This window comes from Thamnophis elegans, chromosome Z, assembly GCF_009769535.1.
Source record: "Thamnophis elegans isolate rThaEle1 chromosome Z, rThaEle1.pri, whole genome shotgun sequence".
NCBI classification, from domain to species: domain Eukaryota; kingdom Metazoa; phylum Chordata; class Lepidosauria; order Squamata; family Colubridae; genus Thamnophis; species Thamnophis elegans.
Window position 1 is genome coordinate 42378292 of NC_045558.1, and position 17134 is coordinate 42395425.

General features: G+C 40.4%; 1 protein-coding gene across 1 annotated transcript; it reads right to left on the minus strand.

Annotated features, from left to right (window-relative positions):
• Positions 1-973: 973 nt before the first annotated feature.
• On the minus strand, positions 974-3592 carry HOXA11 (homeobox A11). The gene is made up of 2 exons (XM_032237400.1): positions 2878-3592; positions 974-1206 (listed from the first exon to the last, which is right to left on the minus strand). The coding sequence occupies exons 1-2, from the start codon at positions 3590-3592 to the stop codon at positions 974-976; spliced, it is 948 nt and encodes a 315-aa protein (XP_032093291.1).
• Between the last annotated feature and the right edge of the window lie 13542 nt (positions 3593-17134).

The following is a 17134-nucleotide window of genomic DNA, read 5'->3' on the forward strand; positions in this document are numbered from 1 at the left end:
AGTGGTTTTCATTCTCTGATTTCAGTGCATTACACATATCTAAATTACAATTAAACATGGTATTTGATATTTGCCAAACTACTTTTTCAAATATATTTCTTGAAGAAAGTTTCTGGAACAGAAGTAAAAAATTTCCCTCTGTCTCATTTTAAACTTTTACCTTCTCATTTTAGAACTATTATTTGTCTTTTCTCCTCCCACACACATTTAAGAAAGTTTTTATTCGCTTTTAGTATTAAAATATGGGCATAATGATTTGTCTCCTATATTGTTATTCATTAAAATTGTATTTCACAAGCCTACCCGTGTTGTCTTCTCAGTGATTGTTTCCTTACCATATATGGCAAATTATTACCTGAAGTTCTTTTGAAAGGAAATTGATTCTGTCTGAGGGGTAGGAATGTAATTGTGGGGGGAATAATAATTTGTCATTTACTGAGACAAATAGATTGGTCAGGGATTACCTAAGTAGAGATGGTAGGTGCTTGGGACATTTCCTTTTGAAGTTGTCCTCCAGCATGTATGATGCCCTGAGGAGTCTTCCCATGGACTTTCCATGGGAGGTAACATAGTTTTCCCATGGACATTCCAATTAAGGTAAAATAGTTTTCAATCCACAACCACACCGTCAAGTCAGGAATTCGCTCCCGGCTTTTCACATGTGCTCATCCCTATTTGAAGACGTTGTAGGGATACAATGGCTTTTGCAAAAGGTGGTCCAAGAGTTAAATGGATTCCACTTGATGTGTAAAGATGAAGAAAAGCCACAGTTGAAAGTTGAAAAGAAAACTCAGCCACAAAAAACAACAATAATTGGTCAACGTTGGAAGGTAGGGCAGAAAAACATCTTAGTTTTTCAGAGTCCTCAGAGCCTCTGCAACACCTCCTCCTTACTGGTAACCCTGTGGCTTGACCTTATCAAGAGTGACATATGAATTTAATCTCATATAGAAAAACGCTACAAGTTTTAGGCTTAAAGTATTGGATTAGCTGAATAATACTGTAGTCGGTCCCTATTAATTTTTTTCTCTTTCATTCTTCTGTTTTGGAACCATATTTTTACTTGACGGTCGGTCAAGTTGAGCATTCGTGAGAGCTGAAGACGTTTCTCTTTGTTTATATAGACACTGAAGAAGAATTCCCTTTCTAATTCTCTAATCTGGTATTTGGTGTATGGACATCTCTTTTTACGGATGCGTTGTCCACCTGTGGAACAAAACATAAAGGCAGAAGCCATTAAGTCTGGAATCAGATGTGGCTAGAGGGAGGACTGTTGCTAATATTGAATCAAGAGCACCCATATGTTTCTCTTCTAAGAAACTCTTGGCTCATTATTACTAAGCCTCATAACAGTGATGATCTCTCCTACTCAGCAGCTGTGTATATTAATTTCACCTTATCTTGGGGAAATAGCTTGCAGATGCTGCCTTAATCCAAAAAGACCTTTCTTTGAAGCCCTGCTTCAAATAATAACACTACAAACTCTGCTCTGAACATGTTTGCTCAAGACTAGAGCTTCTGTGGTCTTGAGAATGTGCTGCCCAATTGGTCCAGAATAGTATTTTCTACCAAGAAGGTTTTACCTATGAAGGGCTTAACTGCTGTTTGTTATTCCAATGTAATGCTTTTACCACATTTCTACAATCAAAGCAATTAAAGCTTCCTGGGCCAGCTCTAACTTTAATCATTCTACTGAAATTCATGAGTCTTCCATAATTCTGGATCTTCTGATTAAAATCTTAACATTTATTTCTGCATTTACTTCACTTGTCAACACATTATGTCATCAGGTTTTAAATCTGAAACATTTTCTGTTTTTGCATTGTCCTTTTTCTTTAATAACGATCTGAGACCACTGTCTCAGATAAGCACATAGTTGACTGATTCTTACTGATTTTATATTTTCAAAACTCCTATCCTGTCAAAAATTCTCTTCCAATCTCGGCTGCACTCTTAAACCACTCCAGTTTCCATTAAAACAGAGCTTTGTATTTTCTTTTGTCATCTTAACTTTGAAGGAATTAAATATAAATATTCAGGCCTTTTTCACTTAAATAAGGACTTGTCAAGATTCCTTCCATTGCTCAGAGTTAGAAAGGTCTTTTCCACCCTCAGTGCTTGAAGAAAGTCTTCAAAGAGAGAAAAATGCACATTTAAAAAAATCAAGCTGTGACAGCTTGAAGGACAGTTGTGAGAAACCAATGGTTGAACACAAGGCAACATTTAGCTCAAACAGAGCTTAGGAAAAACTGATTCTTTTAAACAAAAGAGTTAGTTTTAACTAAAGTTGTTGCTCTTAATATATAGCTGCTGTTGAAAGCCCTCCCTTCATCTGTTAGATCCTGTTCTCCGCAATCCATAAAATCTGAGATGGTTTTGAATCCAAGTATCTCACTAAGCTTTTAAGGATAACACACATGACTTTTATTGTATGTGTGTAAGTGTTTGTGTGTATTAATCGCAGGATTACATGGCCATCAAAGGGCTCTGAAATCTCCTTTTGAACAGATTTTACAGGCGAAAAATATGCATTATATTTTGGGGGGGGGTTGAACAAGGAGCTCCACTCCTTTCTCTATTTAGTCTTTTGTTTAATGATTTAGGGAAAAATCACCACCTGAGGGGTGGGATAGTTTGAGGCTGGGTGGTTTTTTCTTCTTTAAAGGCATCCATTGGCGGATGAGCATTTCACGGCCAATTTCAGTCCTCGCCACGTGATCTCGCCTTTTACTACAAAGTTTTGTTGGGGGAAATCTAACGGCCCTTCATAAACCTCCTCTGCTTATAAAACAGCATATAAAAATTTAATAGCGGCGGTGCGCTAAGATTTCCAAGCCCCGTTCATAAAAAGCGCTAGGGCGCTGCCTTTATACGTACTGGAGCTGCTGGATTTCTCTTCGTTGTTGCCGGAAGACGAAGCGGGGCTGCTGCTGCTCTCGGCCCTTCTCCGCCTCTCCTTCACCCCCGCCGCCTCCCGGCCGCAGGCCGCCTCCGAACTCGACACTGCAGCTGCAGCTACTCCCGGGGCGGCAGGGACTCCTGCGGGCGGCATCTTTTCCCCGGCGCTGCCCTTGTCGCCCGCGTAGTCCGGGTGGTTCTCCGCCGGGCCGTACGCCGTCTCGAAAAACTGGTCGAAAGCCTGGGGAAGCACCCCATTCCTGCCCACCGTGCTATAGAAACTGGACGAGGCCGCAGCCGCGGCGGAGACTGCGGAGGTGGCCGGGTGGTGGTAGGCACCGCCGGCTGCGGTCTTCCCGAACATTTCGCTACGGCTGGCAGCGGCGGCAGCGGCCACGGCGGCGGCGGGCGGGAGGCAGTCCCGGTGCCTGAGTTCGTCGGCGGAGTAGCAGTGAGGGAGGCTGTTGCGGGGGTGCCACTTACTGGCCGGCTCCAGGGCATAGTCCCGGAAGGTCACTTCTCGGACGGGTGGCACCTGGGACAAGTTGGACGGATAGGAGTAGGGCACTGGGCGAGAAGACGGGCTCTGGGGCAGGAAGGAAGGGAGGCCGGAGAAGTCAGGGCCGGAAACGTAGTAGGTACAACTGGGCAAATACATATTCGAGGAGCAGGATACTCGCTCGTCCAAATCCATAACGTGGCCGACTACCTCGGGTTCTCCGCATTAGCCGAGCTTAACATGACGCTCTAATGCAGCTGTCTCTTGGAAGTGAGCCGTGAAGTAAGAAATTGGGAGACGTAAAGCTGACGTGGAAAGCTTTCCCCTTCCTTAGTAGGGAGGCGCTGCTCACGTGACCAAATGTTAAAATTGACAAGCTATGAGTACGGGCCTTCTTCCTCTCCCCCACCCCTCCCCACCCCCCTCCTTTCTCCTTCTCCTCCTTGGGAGCCATCTCGAGAGAAGCAACAGATCGTCCCCTCGGGTCCCCAGGCGTTAAAAATAGAACAAAACAACGAAATGCAAAGGTTTAAATGCAGTTTTTATACTTATCTGACTTTTGAACGAGAATTTCCAAAAGAAGGAAAAGAGGAAGGAAAGGCGTGCGTACAGGATCCCTCTACCTCATTAGATACTCTCCCCTTTCTCCATTTAAGTTATCTAGACCCCATCCTGATGGAATGGAAACAGATATGGAAGCTGCAGAATTTCTGCTTCTCGCCCCTTCCTCTTTTTCCTCCAGGGTCTGAAGAAATGTCTTGTGATAGACATAACACACTCACACACACACACACTCCTCACCACAGGGAGGTCTGCCTTATGGTGCGCAACCTTTTGGGGTCTTCCTGAAAGGTCCCTCGATTAGATAATCCCCCAAATCTCCAGGCTTTTCTGAAAGCTCGGGCCGGCCAGCGTGCGCCAGGGTCAAGTCTGCCCAGTGCTTTTCTTGCTAGACGCGGATGGCGCGCTGCTATTCCTATTTACTTCCGAAAGAGCATGAGTGTCTTCCTTCTCGTGATTAAAGCTCTCTGATGTCCTAAGCACCGACAAATCTTGGTGCCCCCTTCTTTGTACATACTGTAGAAATCTTCATTTATTTATTTTTTCTTTATCAACGTTGGGCCTGGTGCCCTAAGCATGTGCTTAGTCTGCTTAATGGTTAATACACCACTGCTTGTGGTACCTATTCACTTCAGCTAACTTGGGGATTTTTCACCCGGTCTTTGCTTCAGATGCTGAATTTGTACATTAAGTGTCTTTAACCAAAGTTTTATTCTTTTCTTCTCCCTCTCTCTCTCTCTCCCCCCCTCCCTCCCTCCCTCCCTCATCTTCCGTATTTTTGGTTTTTGCCCTGGTTTCCTATATCAAGAGGTCTTTGAGACAGCAAGTGATCAGGAAAAGGATTTAATCTCAGAGAAAGAGGCGCCAGGTTGAACCACTCCTTCTATCCGACCCTGGAAGCTGCGACTTTGAAATAAGAACTAGGTTTTGCCAACTGATTGAGGGAAAGTGGCATTTCAGACAGGAGATTTGCGTCCTCCCCCACACCCTTCACCAGCCAGCAGAAAGATCTTCAGAAGTAAGTGGTGCCCAAACCGAGTTGCTTCTCAAGCTCAAAATTAACAGTAAAAGGAACATCCTTATATTTATTCAGAGCCAAAACAGACAGAAATATTGCTATATAATACTCTTTTGGCAGGAAGCAAACATCGTACTTCTGCAGGCTGAATTATTCTGATGAAAAAGAAAATAAACTTTTTTTTTTTTGCTATAACTAATTAGAAACTCATGTGCGTGTGTATCTGTGCACTTATGTATGTGTCTCTGTATCTGTCTCTTGTATGTCTAGCATAGAAAATTGATCTATCGCTGCTCTTCAGGCAACTGATTCTAAAATTACCAAGAAAATGGGGCAGATTTCCTAGTGGCAGCATGATCCATTTTTTGAAAATTAGGGAAAAGTAAAAGTGGAATTCTTGGGAGCGGAAATAATTCTCAATTCTTTTATTCCCTCGGAAAATAAACCTTGAAAAGCCTTACTCTGCATTCTGGGTGCTTAGGATTTAATTGTCAGGACCGATTTGTTTATTTATTACATAATTAATTCTAACTGACTCAATAATATTGGGTTCTCGCAGAAAAATATCTTGTGTATTTTCTTTACCTTTGATTTAAGTATGTCGAGTTGTAAATATCAATATTATCTAGTAAGTACTCAGTGGTGGAACACACTAATTTATTAGCATTAATGTTTATATACTTTTTAATGCTCTCCCTGTTTTCTTCTGCTCTCCCTTTTCTTTTCTTACAAGGGTAACCCATCGCAAATCAACAGCTTTGGACATATCCCTTTAATGAACTCTTTATTTTGGATCGCTGGAATAACTTTTATGGGCCTTCAACGTTTGTAAACTGAACTTGAAATTATTAATTAATCTCCGTCTTTGTCACATTTGCCAAAAGAGTCGATGAAAATAGGAGATAAGGGTGTCATCAAAGGACCGGTTACAGCTTGCTCGGGGTCTATGTGGGACTATAAAATGGTTTTATTTCTTCTTTCTCTCTCTCTCTCTCTCTCTCTCTCTCTCTCTCTCTCTCTCTCTCTCTCTCTCTCTCTGTGTGTGTGTGTGTGTGTGTGTGTGTGTGTGTTGGGGGGGCGGTTTACAGAAATATGCAACAGGGATGCTTGCCAAGTTGACTTCAACAGCAGCCTTCTTGCTTTTCCGTATTTTTTCGCCTTCTCAAGCAAAATACCTGCCTCTGAGTTCGCGCTCCAACCTTTTCCATTCTTGATATAAAAACTGCATTTCCTCTCCTTTTCTGAAGGGTCTCTTCCCCCCACAACTCCAGCGATAACAAAGGCGCCACCGTTGCACAGAGTCGCCCCGCCTCTGTTGCTCTATAGCAAACAGCTTCCTTGCCCTTGCAGGAGACGAGCATTTCAGGCGCGCTTGAAACCCGGCGCGTCTAGGAAGGGATGAAAAACAGCTCTCAATTGACCTGGGCTTTTATAGCACTTTGGCAGTCAACTTCAGCTTGTCTCCAGCAGACGCGACTGAAAGCTGACCGAAAGCACCGCCTTCCCCGAAGCTTTCACGAAACTGTCCTTTAGGGTATAGGGGCAACAGACCTGGAAGGCGAGCTCTATACAGTAATGGGAAGGGCACCTTTGGGCAGCCAAGGACCGTCTATGTATTCCTTTCAGACAAAAGAGGAACGAAGACTCCGTCTGGGGGAGGCGATAAGGCAGAGAGGCGGAGGGGAGGTGGGGGTTGAGAAAGATGAAGTGGAGAAAGTGGTTGCGGTGACCCGCAGCTCCAATCTCTGGTTCAGCTTGTTTCTTCTGGGCTTACGCAACTAGTGGGACGCTTGGAGATTTGGGGAAGGTGCATCCAAACGCAAGACATAAAGAACTTCCCGCTGAGCTTCCATACGGGTGGCAGGTTTCCTTGGAAGGAGTGCCGTTCAGCAGACTTCTTCGCTTCCTTCGTTGCCAGGTGAAAAGTAGCGAAGGGATGCCCAAACTTTTCCCAATAGTTCGCCAGCACCCCCAACCTAGTCCCCAAGGTTGTCTTTCTTCTCTCCCCCCCCACCTCTCTTTTATTCCTCGCCCTTCTCCACACTATAAGCAAGTTTATGAGGCCTCTCCTTGGAAAATGTGCCTGAGTTTTCATATACCTGGAGAATTAATGAGAAGAGCAAGGAAGGAGTAGAGAGCAGCGTCCCAATCTACTTCGCTGGAAACCAGGTCAATAAAAAGAGGCAATCCCGCCTAGAAAGAAAATTAACCGGGTTCTGTGTCTGAAGAGGGTGGTGGCGATGCCTGAGAAAAAAACGCTCTCGGGTTTTGAATAAAGATGCAGTGAATGGCAGTGGGGCGTATAGGAAATCAAGAACGCTGATTATCCACACCCAAATTAAGTATTGCTGGAGAAATGTAGAATTTCTATTTGCCTTTGAAAGAATACAAAAGGAACCTAATTAAAATATTTCCTTTGTTCTCTGTAATCTCCGATATAAATTATTTTTTAAATGTCTAGCTATTTTCTTAATTAGAAGTGGCTTTAAAAATTAGGATTATGTCAGGTGACTAAACATGTCAGAGCATTCCATAGGAAACCTTTCCTTTTGAAGACATCTATGTTTGCAACAAGTCTATAAAAATAAATTTGTTGCAACAGGTCTTCTATCTGCCATTGTTCCCATCTCATGTTTTTTTTTAACCTTTTATTAATTTAGAGATTTGAATAAATGTGTACATTTCACACAGCTCTCTTAATATCTATGGGATTTGCAATTTATTAGTCTCTGGATTTCTAAAAGTGCGACTTTTAAACAATGGGTACAAAGTGAAAGAGAAAAGTGCCATAATCATTTGGGTATTAAAGCTGCCTCATGTTTCTTTAAAAATTCATGTTCCCGGCTCTCTCAAATGAAACTAGATCTTATCATTTCAATATAGCTTAAATCATTAAATATTTTTAAAATGTCATATTTCTATTCTGTCATTTTCTCTCAGGATTTTCCATAGATCTTTTCATAGTATTGTTTACAAATTTATTATTTTAAAATGGCATATAAATTTCTCAAATATTTTCTTAAATAAGGATCTAATGGAATATTAGATGGTTTGACTCTTCAGATGTGTTCTGAGTGTGGGGAGTGAAATGATTCTGCATCAGAATAAATGTTTAATAAGGTTGCATGTTTTGTTGTCCTCTGCAACAAAAGTATTAATCAAAAAATATTTTTGGGAATAAGATGCTTAGTGTAATCCTAATGAAACTAAGTATAAATGCTCCTAAAATTAATTAATATAATTGAAAGATATTTAAATATTCTTAATAGCCACTAGTTTTCTCTGGAGGGTCTACTATTGCCATTATGTGTGTGTGTGTATATATTTTACTGGTCACTCAAGAAATCCTCTCAAGTCTAACTTTCTTGGAAATAAGTTTTATTTGTTCCCTCTTGTTGCTGATCATTGATTCTACACCAGTTAGAAAACATGAAGCCACATATGTCTAATCAGGAGTAAGTCCTATTGAGTTCAATAGTAATTTATTTCAAATTAGCACAGCACATATAATACTGAAGTTTAGATTGCATAGTTGATTCTCCACATTAACTTTCCTTTACAAAACTACCCAAATTTGGGAAGTGTATTCTTACAAATATGAAATGCCTTCCCATTTTTTTCCTCTCCTGCCACAATCCCAATGAAAATATGGACCGGATAAATGCTAATTTCCAGCTACTGATGCAGGGGGCATTTAGTTGCAGGCAAACTTGATTCTTTCAACCAGGCTTGGGAAAACAGTAATCTTTGTTTCGCCTCTACTTCATTTTTTTATATCACCCCTCAAGTTTGAAAAACTTGTGCAAGTACATTCTTTACTTACTTAAATTCAAAATTAAATATTTTAAACCTGAAGTTAATTTTAAGTACTAGAAATAAAGAGAACTTTTAAGTTTTTAATGCAAAATTCCATGTCAGTTCTTTCTTTCCCCTTTCCCAATGTTTTCATGGTAAAATTCAAAGTGTAGGGTAATTTTCACTTGAGGTTGCTCAATAGAAATCCTTCCTGATCTCTCTCAGGACCCAATCCTGTACTAGGACTTTCTTTGATGAAGGAAAGTCTTTTGGCTTTCATTGTTCTATAGAATCTTTTCCACATTCAAGTGAAAGTTAACCAGCACCAACTGAATGCAAGTGTTAATACATACAACAGAACTTCCAATCTTTCCTGGCTACAATAGTATATATCAAACCATGTTCACACTTTATCTTTTTCAAAAGATCATGATATCTCAATTTCTGCCTTGTGAATGTGCTGCATTCAAACCATAAAATCCACAATGGCCTCCAAATTAATTAAAAAAAAACATTTTATTGAGACATTTCTAAATAAAAATCCATGAATGGATTCTTTACCAAGTGAGATTTCACCACTACGACCATCACCACCACTGCAAAATTAAGGGCTATAACTTTTCTGTCTCGGTGAGGAGAGAAAAAAGCTGTTCCAAGTTTCTAAACAACCAAAACGATCAATGGACAACATTCCAGGTCTGACATATTTAGATGTATTGACCCAGGTGATGCCTTGAACTTGACCCCGGTTTGTTAATCAAGGAAATTCATAAAAATAAAAACTCTTTCCTGCAATTATCACATTTGTCTTAAAAACAAAATATAAAAAGAATGTCTTTTCTTTCTTTTCCCTCTTTTTCCCAATAACTTTAGCAATGGGACTCTTATTTAATATCCAAAGTAAACCAGGACAATTAATTCTACTTATTGCAGATTCAAGTGATTTTGCAATTTTTATTTAGATCCCTATAAAATCCATACAAAATAATACAGATGCTTACTTAAACAGTTGCAGATGTGGGTTGCCAGTTATAATAACATTTTCCATTGTATTTTATTATATTTTATTTTTCTATAACACCAAGGAATCATACAAGAGTTTGCTTTCTTCAGTTCTACAAATTATTTTAAACATAATTTTACATATCTTGATATGCACCAAATAAATCACACATATCTTGCGTTCAGTTTCTTAGTGATTCAGTACTCTATATGTCAGAAAACATCTAGATACCCAAAATATATGCTTCAATTATTCTTTTCCCAACTAGACTAAACCACAAACCACAACATCTTATCAAAAAGTTTTAAAACAACTGTATTCCTACAGTCATTCAATCCTATGAACACTCCCTGATTTCCCGGAAATTCACTGTAAGAATTTAATGTAATAATGTTAAAACTGAGTTTCATGTTGAATAATAAGCTTACTAATTAGACAAAGATGGGTCTGCTGCTTATTTATATTAATTGGGTTTAGAAGAGAAGAAGAGTAATTTTTTCCATCTTCCTAAAGCAATCTAGTATGGTCGATACGATCTGCAAATATTTTACTTTCAACATTAAACTTCCTTTCATTAAACCTCCAGTCCAATAGCTAATTCTGGGCAGAAGTGAAAATGATACATAGTTATTACCTTTCTGTGTTATTTGCATCAATGATTGGTATCATCATTGTTATTTGCAGAATAGACGGATATAAATAAGTTCGAGTGGCAATAAATAATAGCTTTATGGCCAGTATGATGACAAATTATATCAGAGCTGCATTTCGCAGTATCCACATCAGAAACAGGAGATGCAAAGCCAGATGAGATCCCTGCAAGGGAGCCATTTGGCTGAGTGGGAATGCAGGTAAAAACCCCTGCATGTCCTCCCATGTGCGTCTGGGGTAACTTCCATCACAACTAATTACTGGAGTGCTGCTGCTATATAGATAGCCCTAGAGTTGAACTAGAATGCCATATAGCTTCCTTTAGAGGAAGCATTCCGGCCTATCCGGATTATAATTGAGTCTGGAATACACTGGTTTAATTTAAAAAGAAGCCCTAGGTGGATCTGATGCTGCATTGGAAGACCATATACCCAGTCCCCATTTTTGGCCTTTTAGAGGATGAGCATCCCCTAATGATGCACTAGAGCGTAATTCATCATTGATATCAGAAGTGCCTGAGAAATGACCAGAAGGATAAAACCAAATGGAGATATTGCATTGATTTCTTCCTTTTTTTACAGTCCATCTTTCTCCTCCTTCCTGCCTTGATTTAGAAATACTTGTTTCCGTTCATGTAAATTAGATTCAGCCAAACCAAAACCATTTAATTCTTTGCCGCACAGCAAAGCAACTGGTATGTGAAACCACGTCTGGCTGCTAATAGAAACACTTTAAAACTGCAAGTAGGCCCTGTGGGATATCCCACGAATTCCAAAGGAAAGAAAGGATAATGATTAAAAGGAAAAATGATTAGGGTGGAAGTCTGACAAGTTTTAAAAAAACAAAACCCGAATGCTGCTCCAAGACAAATGATATGAGCAGCTGCAGGAAATGAACGGATGCTCTTTCTCCTTTGGAAAAGCTTCCTTTCGCACGAGTCCACAGAAAAGAGGTTGGCTTATAAGGGGATGAAGTAAGTGCTGTTCCAAGGCCAAGTGGAAAATATTGCATGCATCATTAATTTCTGCCTGCTATGACACTTCCCCTTCCCTCTCCTAAATGCATTTTTGATTATAAGCCAAGCCTAGAAAATTAACGTGGCTTTTTCCAATCTATTCTTATAAGGCTATACCGTGCAAAATAGGTAGGTGGGGATTTTCCCCCCGGGGGGCGGAGTAGGGAGTTTAAAGAGGATTCTTGTTGGAGAGGAATGCTTCATCATCATCATCATCATCATCATCATCATCATCTGCAGGGCCTGCCTCAAATCGCCCTAACATATTTTCGAGATGCTTTACCGACCTGTTTGTGCCTTACAGGAGAAGATGGCAAGGCTGTGAGAAAATCACATCGCACAGTAGGATAAGACCGATACACAGAAAACTATTTTAAAGATAGTTTAAACGGCACCCCTGAGGCCTGGGTCGTAGTTTTGCCGCAGCGGAAAACCACGCATCTGAATCGTCTTAGCCAAGCTACATTTATTCACACGCCGTAGCCGAAGGCTCACGTGTGTTTGCTTACCTCGCCAGGATCCAGTGCCGCGGCGCAAAACACCCGTGGAGAATTTGGCCGGTCGATGTGAGAGACCCTCCGTCCCCTTTTGAAGAACCGAAGTCGGTTCTGCAGGAGGGACGTGCCTGAACCGGTTCCGCCGAAGCTCAGGAAGCCTGCGGCTCTCGGGTTCACTTTTCTGCTTGCCGCGAACTTGAGGCCAAACGTTCTCCAACCGCTTGGCTGGTTGGCGGCTCCTTTCCCCACTCCTGCTGCTGAAACAGCCGGCGGCGGAGATGATTAAGCGGAACGGAGTCCGGGAAATCATATTCACGGGTTATGTAATCCCACGGATCTCCTGTTTCTGCTCCCCTCCCCTTTCTTCCCGGTCTCGGTTTCGGTCTTGAAAGCATCCGCTGCTCTTTCCCTGGCGGGACCCTCAGGCATTGCTTCCCCAAATCACCAGGGGTCAGCGTACAGTAATGACCATGGATTGCACGTCGTAGGACTTGACCTTTACTACGTCGAACGGGGACGGGGCTCTTTTTCCCCGCTGCAGGAAGAGATGGGGAGGGAGAGGGCGGAGGGGAGGGGGAGGGAGGAGAAGGATGCGCTCTTTGGGGACCTCTCGTCGGAAACCAGGGGAAGGGAAGGCACCGTCCCTGAGTTTTCCTTAACGCCATATTTGGTCTACTTCGCCACAGAAAATGTTCTTTCCTCCCACGCCAGAGCCTGTAAACTCAAGAATCAGATGCCCTTAATCCCAGGGAAGCAGACTAGAAAGGACTTCTGCTTTTCCAGAAAAAGGAGATTAAAAAGGAAATATAGACCTAGCGTGGGGTTAGAAGCGTCCATTCTTACTAGGTTCACCTGGCGTGTTAATTTCCCCACAAAAGAACTGAGCGGATGGCGGGGACAACATAGGTCCAAATCAACAGTAAGGCTGGGTGGGGAGGATGAGAGCAGAGAATGGGCTCTTTTGAGAGAGAGTGGACGGAGCTCTCTGGGGACTTTTTCAACACTGCAGAATGAGCGCCTAGACTTCTGCTGTCCTAAGGTGCTTCTAGGGTCTCAAGTCCCTGGCAGGTTGTTCCCATTACTGTCATCCTCTGGGATAAAATTCATTCAGAGCCCTATGTCACTTATGACATTTTTCCCCCAAGAAAAAGTAGATGCACTTCCAAAGTTTAATTAATATTTGGAGTTCACAAATTCACCTGCAGAGTTGTAGAGTCTTGATCTCTCTCTCCCCCCCTCTCTCTTTCCCTTTCCCCCTCCCTCCCCCTTCTCTGTCACCCATCTATCCATACAAAGCTTTTGTCCAGTAAAGTATAACGCTCCAGTGGAGGGCCAAATGCTAAATATTTGGGAATTAAAGTATATTTAAAGAAACTGTCAAAACCACTCTCAGTTACATTTCTTTAAAAAAAAAGTGCATTTGCTGAGCATTATTTTCTTTCAGTATAAAAATAAACAAATAAATTCAAATTTAAAATACTTTTTCCATGAGTTAAAATGCGGAGATAGTTTAAGGGTACATTGTTTTTAAACAAATTGTGTGTTTTTAATTAAAAAAACTTTTTTCAAAGGCTTCTAAAATGATACTTTTAAGAAGGGAAGGGATTAGATATCCATGCCAGATTCTAGATAAATGGGAAGCCTGTAATTTTCAAGGATTTGTAGAAGTTGAGAGTTACCCATCCTGTTGAAACATTTTTCCTTCCAGCTATTAAACACCTTCCTGCTATATACTCTTTATAATACAATTGTTTATTTAACATTTCTTTTATTTTCTAGTTAAGGAAAAAGTTGAACATTCTCGGTAGCTACAAATGTTTCCTTCGTGGATCGAGGAAAAAGGAGCGAAAAAAGAAACAAAGGATAGGAATTAGGTCAAGACTAAGTTCTTTGGAAATTGATCTTAATTCTATTTAGAATAAGGAGTGGAAAAATCTTTAATCTGTAGATTACTCTGTATCAGTTTAACCACCTATATGAGAATTCACAACTATAGCACCTTATTTGAAAAATGATTCTTGGGAATGTGCCATGAAGTCAAGATATGTATCTTTGCTAGTGCACACATTTCCTTAGTGTTATATGTACCTGTTAAAGCAGTACTACATGCATATTTTTTAGTCCAAATGAGAAGAAAAAAAAGAAAAGATACAACTGCAGATTATATTCAGAAATATAAATGCCAGCATTTAACAGGTAAATCAAAATATTAAATATTAGGAATTTTGTATCTCTCTCCACAGAAGATTAGGCATGTGCCTTATATAGGAAAATCAATGAATTCTTCTTAACAGGTCAAAATAAAGTTATGTGAAATATAATATTACACACACACACAGACACACGCACACACAAAACTTGGTTTCGCAAATAACCAAACCTTGATGTTATTTTTATTATTTGTTTGGAAGTTGTAGTTAAGTTGATCCCTGAATTGCATATGTAAGACCTTTGAACACAAGGTGGTTAGTTGTGAGCACATCTGGTTCACAGCTCCCAAATATTAATGTAACTTTTTCCAACCTGGGGCTCTTCAAATCTTGTAATTTTTATTAAATTAGAAGTTCCATCATTCCCTGTTAACAGATTAAAGGGCAACAGGTTGAAAAGTCAAACATTGGTGTAGAGCAGTGTTTTTTGGCCTTAGTAAATTTAATATTTCTGGATTTAAATTCCCCAGAATTCTGGGCATTGAAATCCAGACATGTTAAATTTGCTAAGATTGAGACACACTGGTATGGAGGCAGTAGAGTCTGTCTGTTGAATACGTACCATAATAGCAGAACTGTTTATATATCTGAGGCTGAAAAAAAATTATTCTGCACTTTGATCTTGCTTTTTGAAATTACTTAAAGGAGATATGCTGAGAAACAAAAGCAATCTAACTAGATTATTTACATGGATACTGGATTTCTGTAAAAGGGCTTTCCCTCCCTTTAGCCTAAATTTCAGAGTATTATCAGGAATGGGCCATTAATTAAATGCTTCAGAATTTTGTTAATGTTAAATTGGTTCCACCACAAATGCACGCACAACAAAAGCGCGCCTGACTAAACCGCGTTGTCTAAAGCGCGGTGACAAAACCGCGCGATGAATGAGCGACGAATTAGCCCTAAAGCGCGCCGACAAAAGCGCGCTGACAGAAGCATGCTGTAACTTAACCCTAACCCTAACCCTAACCCTAATCCTAACCCTAACCCTAACCCTAAACCTAACCCTAACCCTAACCCTAACCCTAACCCTAACCCTAACCCTAACCCTAACCCTAACCCTAACCCTAAACCTAACCCTAACCCTAACCCTAAACCTAACCCTAAACCTAATCCTAAACCTAACCCTAAACCTAACCCTAAACCTAACCGTAAATCTTACCTTAAATTAAATCGCGCTTCTGTCGGCGCGCTGTTGTCGGCGCGCTTTTAACATAGCGGTTTTAGCGCCGCGGTGTTGTCGGCGCGCTTATGACGTTCGCGCTTTTGTCGGGTCACGGCTAAATTATCATCAATGTTATCATGGAATTTTCCATATATTTTGCCCCTAAAATTAGATGCTTCATAAGCAATTTTAATCAACAAGAAACCATAGAACTGAAGAATTGGTTGACTGGAAATTCCTTAGATTTTTTTATTAAACGGAAAAATATACATTCATTATCTGTAGTTTTCATGATTAAAATAAACTGGATAATAGGGAAAAAGTGGATTCTTTTTTCACTGTTATTTTTTTTAAAAAGTAAAAGTTAAAATTGTAAATATATTTGCTATAGAATAAATCATTCTTTTTTCTATTTCTTCCTTCTGTCTTTCTGGAATTTTCTTTCTTTTCTTTGCTTCTTTTGCTCTTTATTAGTTTGTGTTAGCTTTTTTGTTTTAATAAAGTTTGTATCAAAAAGAAGCCACAAGAATTATATGATCCCAGATACTCTCTCCCCTCTCTCTCTCTCTTTCTCTCCTCTCTCTCCTCTCTCTCTCTCTCTTTCTCTCTCTTTCTTTCTTTTTGCTCTCCTTGTCTCTCTTTCTCTCTTCCCCACTGTCTCTGTGTGTAAAATCTGGAGACCACCCATTCAATCACAGAGTGTCCATTTGTAGCAATTTTCCATCTAAATATAGAGTATTTAAGTGTAGGAACAAAATGTGAGGAATGTTCAAGGTAACAGGAGAAGGAAGAGAAGAGATTCCAACAAATTTTTAAATTTGAGAGTAACCTCTGAATTGATCACCTCAGTGATCAATACATGCTAATTGCCAAGCATCTGGATTTTTTTTATCATGGAAGTATGGGGATGCTGCAATGGTGGTAAATGTGAAAAAGTCTAGTTACTTTTTTCACTACCATTGTAATTTTGAATGGTCACTGAATGAATGATTGTAAGTTGAGGATTACCTGTAGTGTGTAGTAGAAGAGAATATCTGTAGCCCAGAGGCTGAGCTGAGGAGTCCTTGGTGCTCTCTGAGCTGGTTGTTTATTTGCAGATGTTTCCTTACCCAAATAGGTAATAAAAGTGGAGTCTTCTCTCTGTTTATATGGTATATTGGAAGAGGCGTTCCATAGTTGGAAGCAAAACCTTTAGCTTGTTATATATAGTATGATGCATAACCTTTAGCATATATATCCTGTTGTATGGCATGTATTTCATATTTATTTGTACACTGCCCCTAAAGTTGCTGCATAAGGAGGATGGGCACTCTAAATATGATAAATCAATAAACATTTTATATAGCATGTATACAATGTGCAGTATGTGTAGTAGCATAGCTATAATTTGACCTTCCCCCCACCCCTATAAGGCAACATGCAGTGGTGGGATTCAAATAATTTAACAACTGCTTCTCTGCCCTAATGACCAGCTGGGTATGTGGGGCTCGGTGGTCATGTGACTGGGTGAGTGTGGCCAACTCAAAGTCACTCACGTCGATGGGCGCTTCACCTTAGCTGTTACAATGTAATAAGGGTTAATCGGAGAGGCAGTTTTTGTAATCAGGGCAATAAAGACTAGGCTAGAAACAACACCAGAATGTTTCCTTCTTGCCTTCCTTACAAGATTAGCCTTGTAAAGTAGAAAAAACAAAAACAAAATGAGATTTCTTCCAACAACCAGTTCTCTGAACTGCTTAGAAAGTTAACAACCGGTTCGCCTGAATAGATGCAAACTGGCTGAATCTCACCACTGGCAACATGTATTATATTTTCAGATATG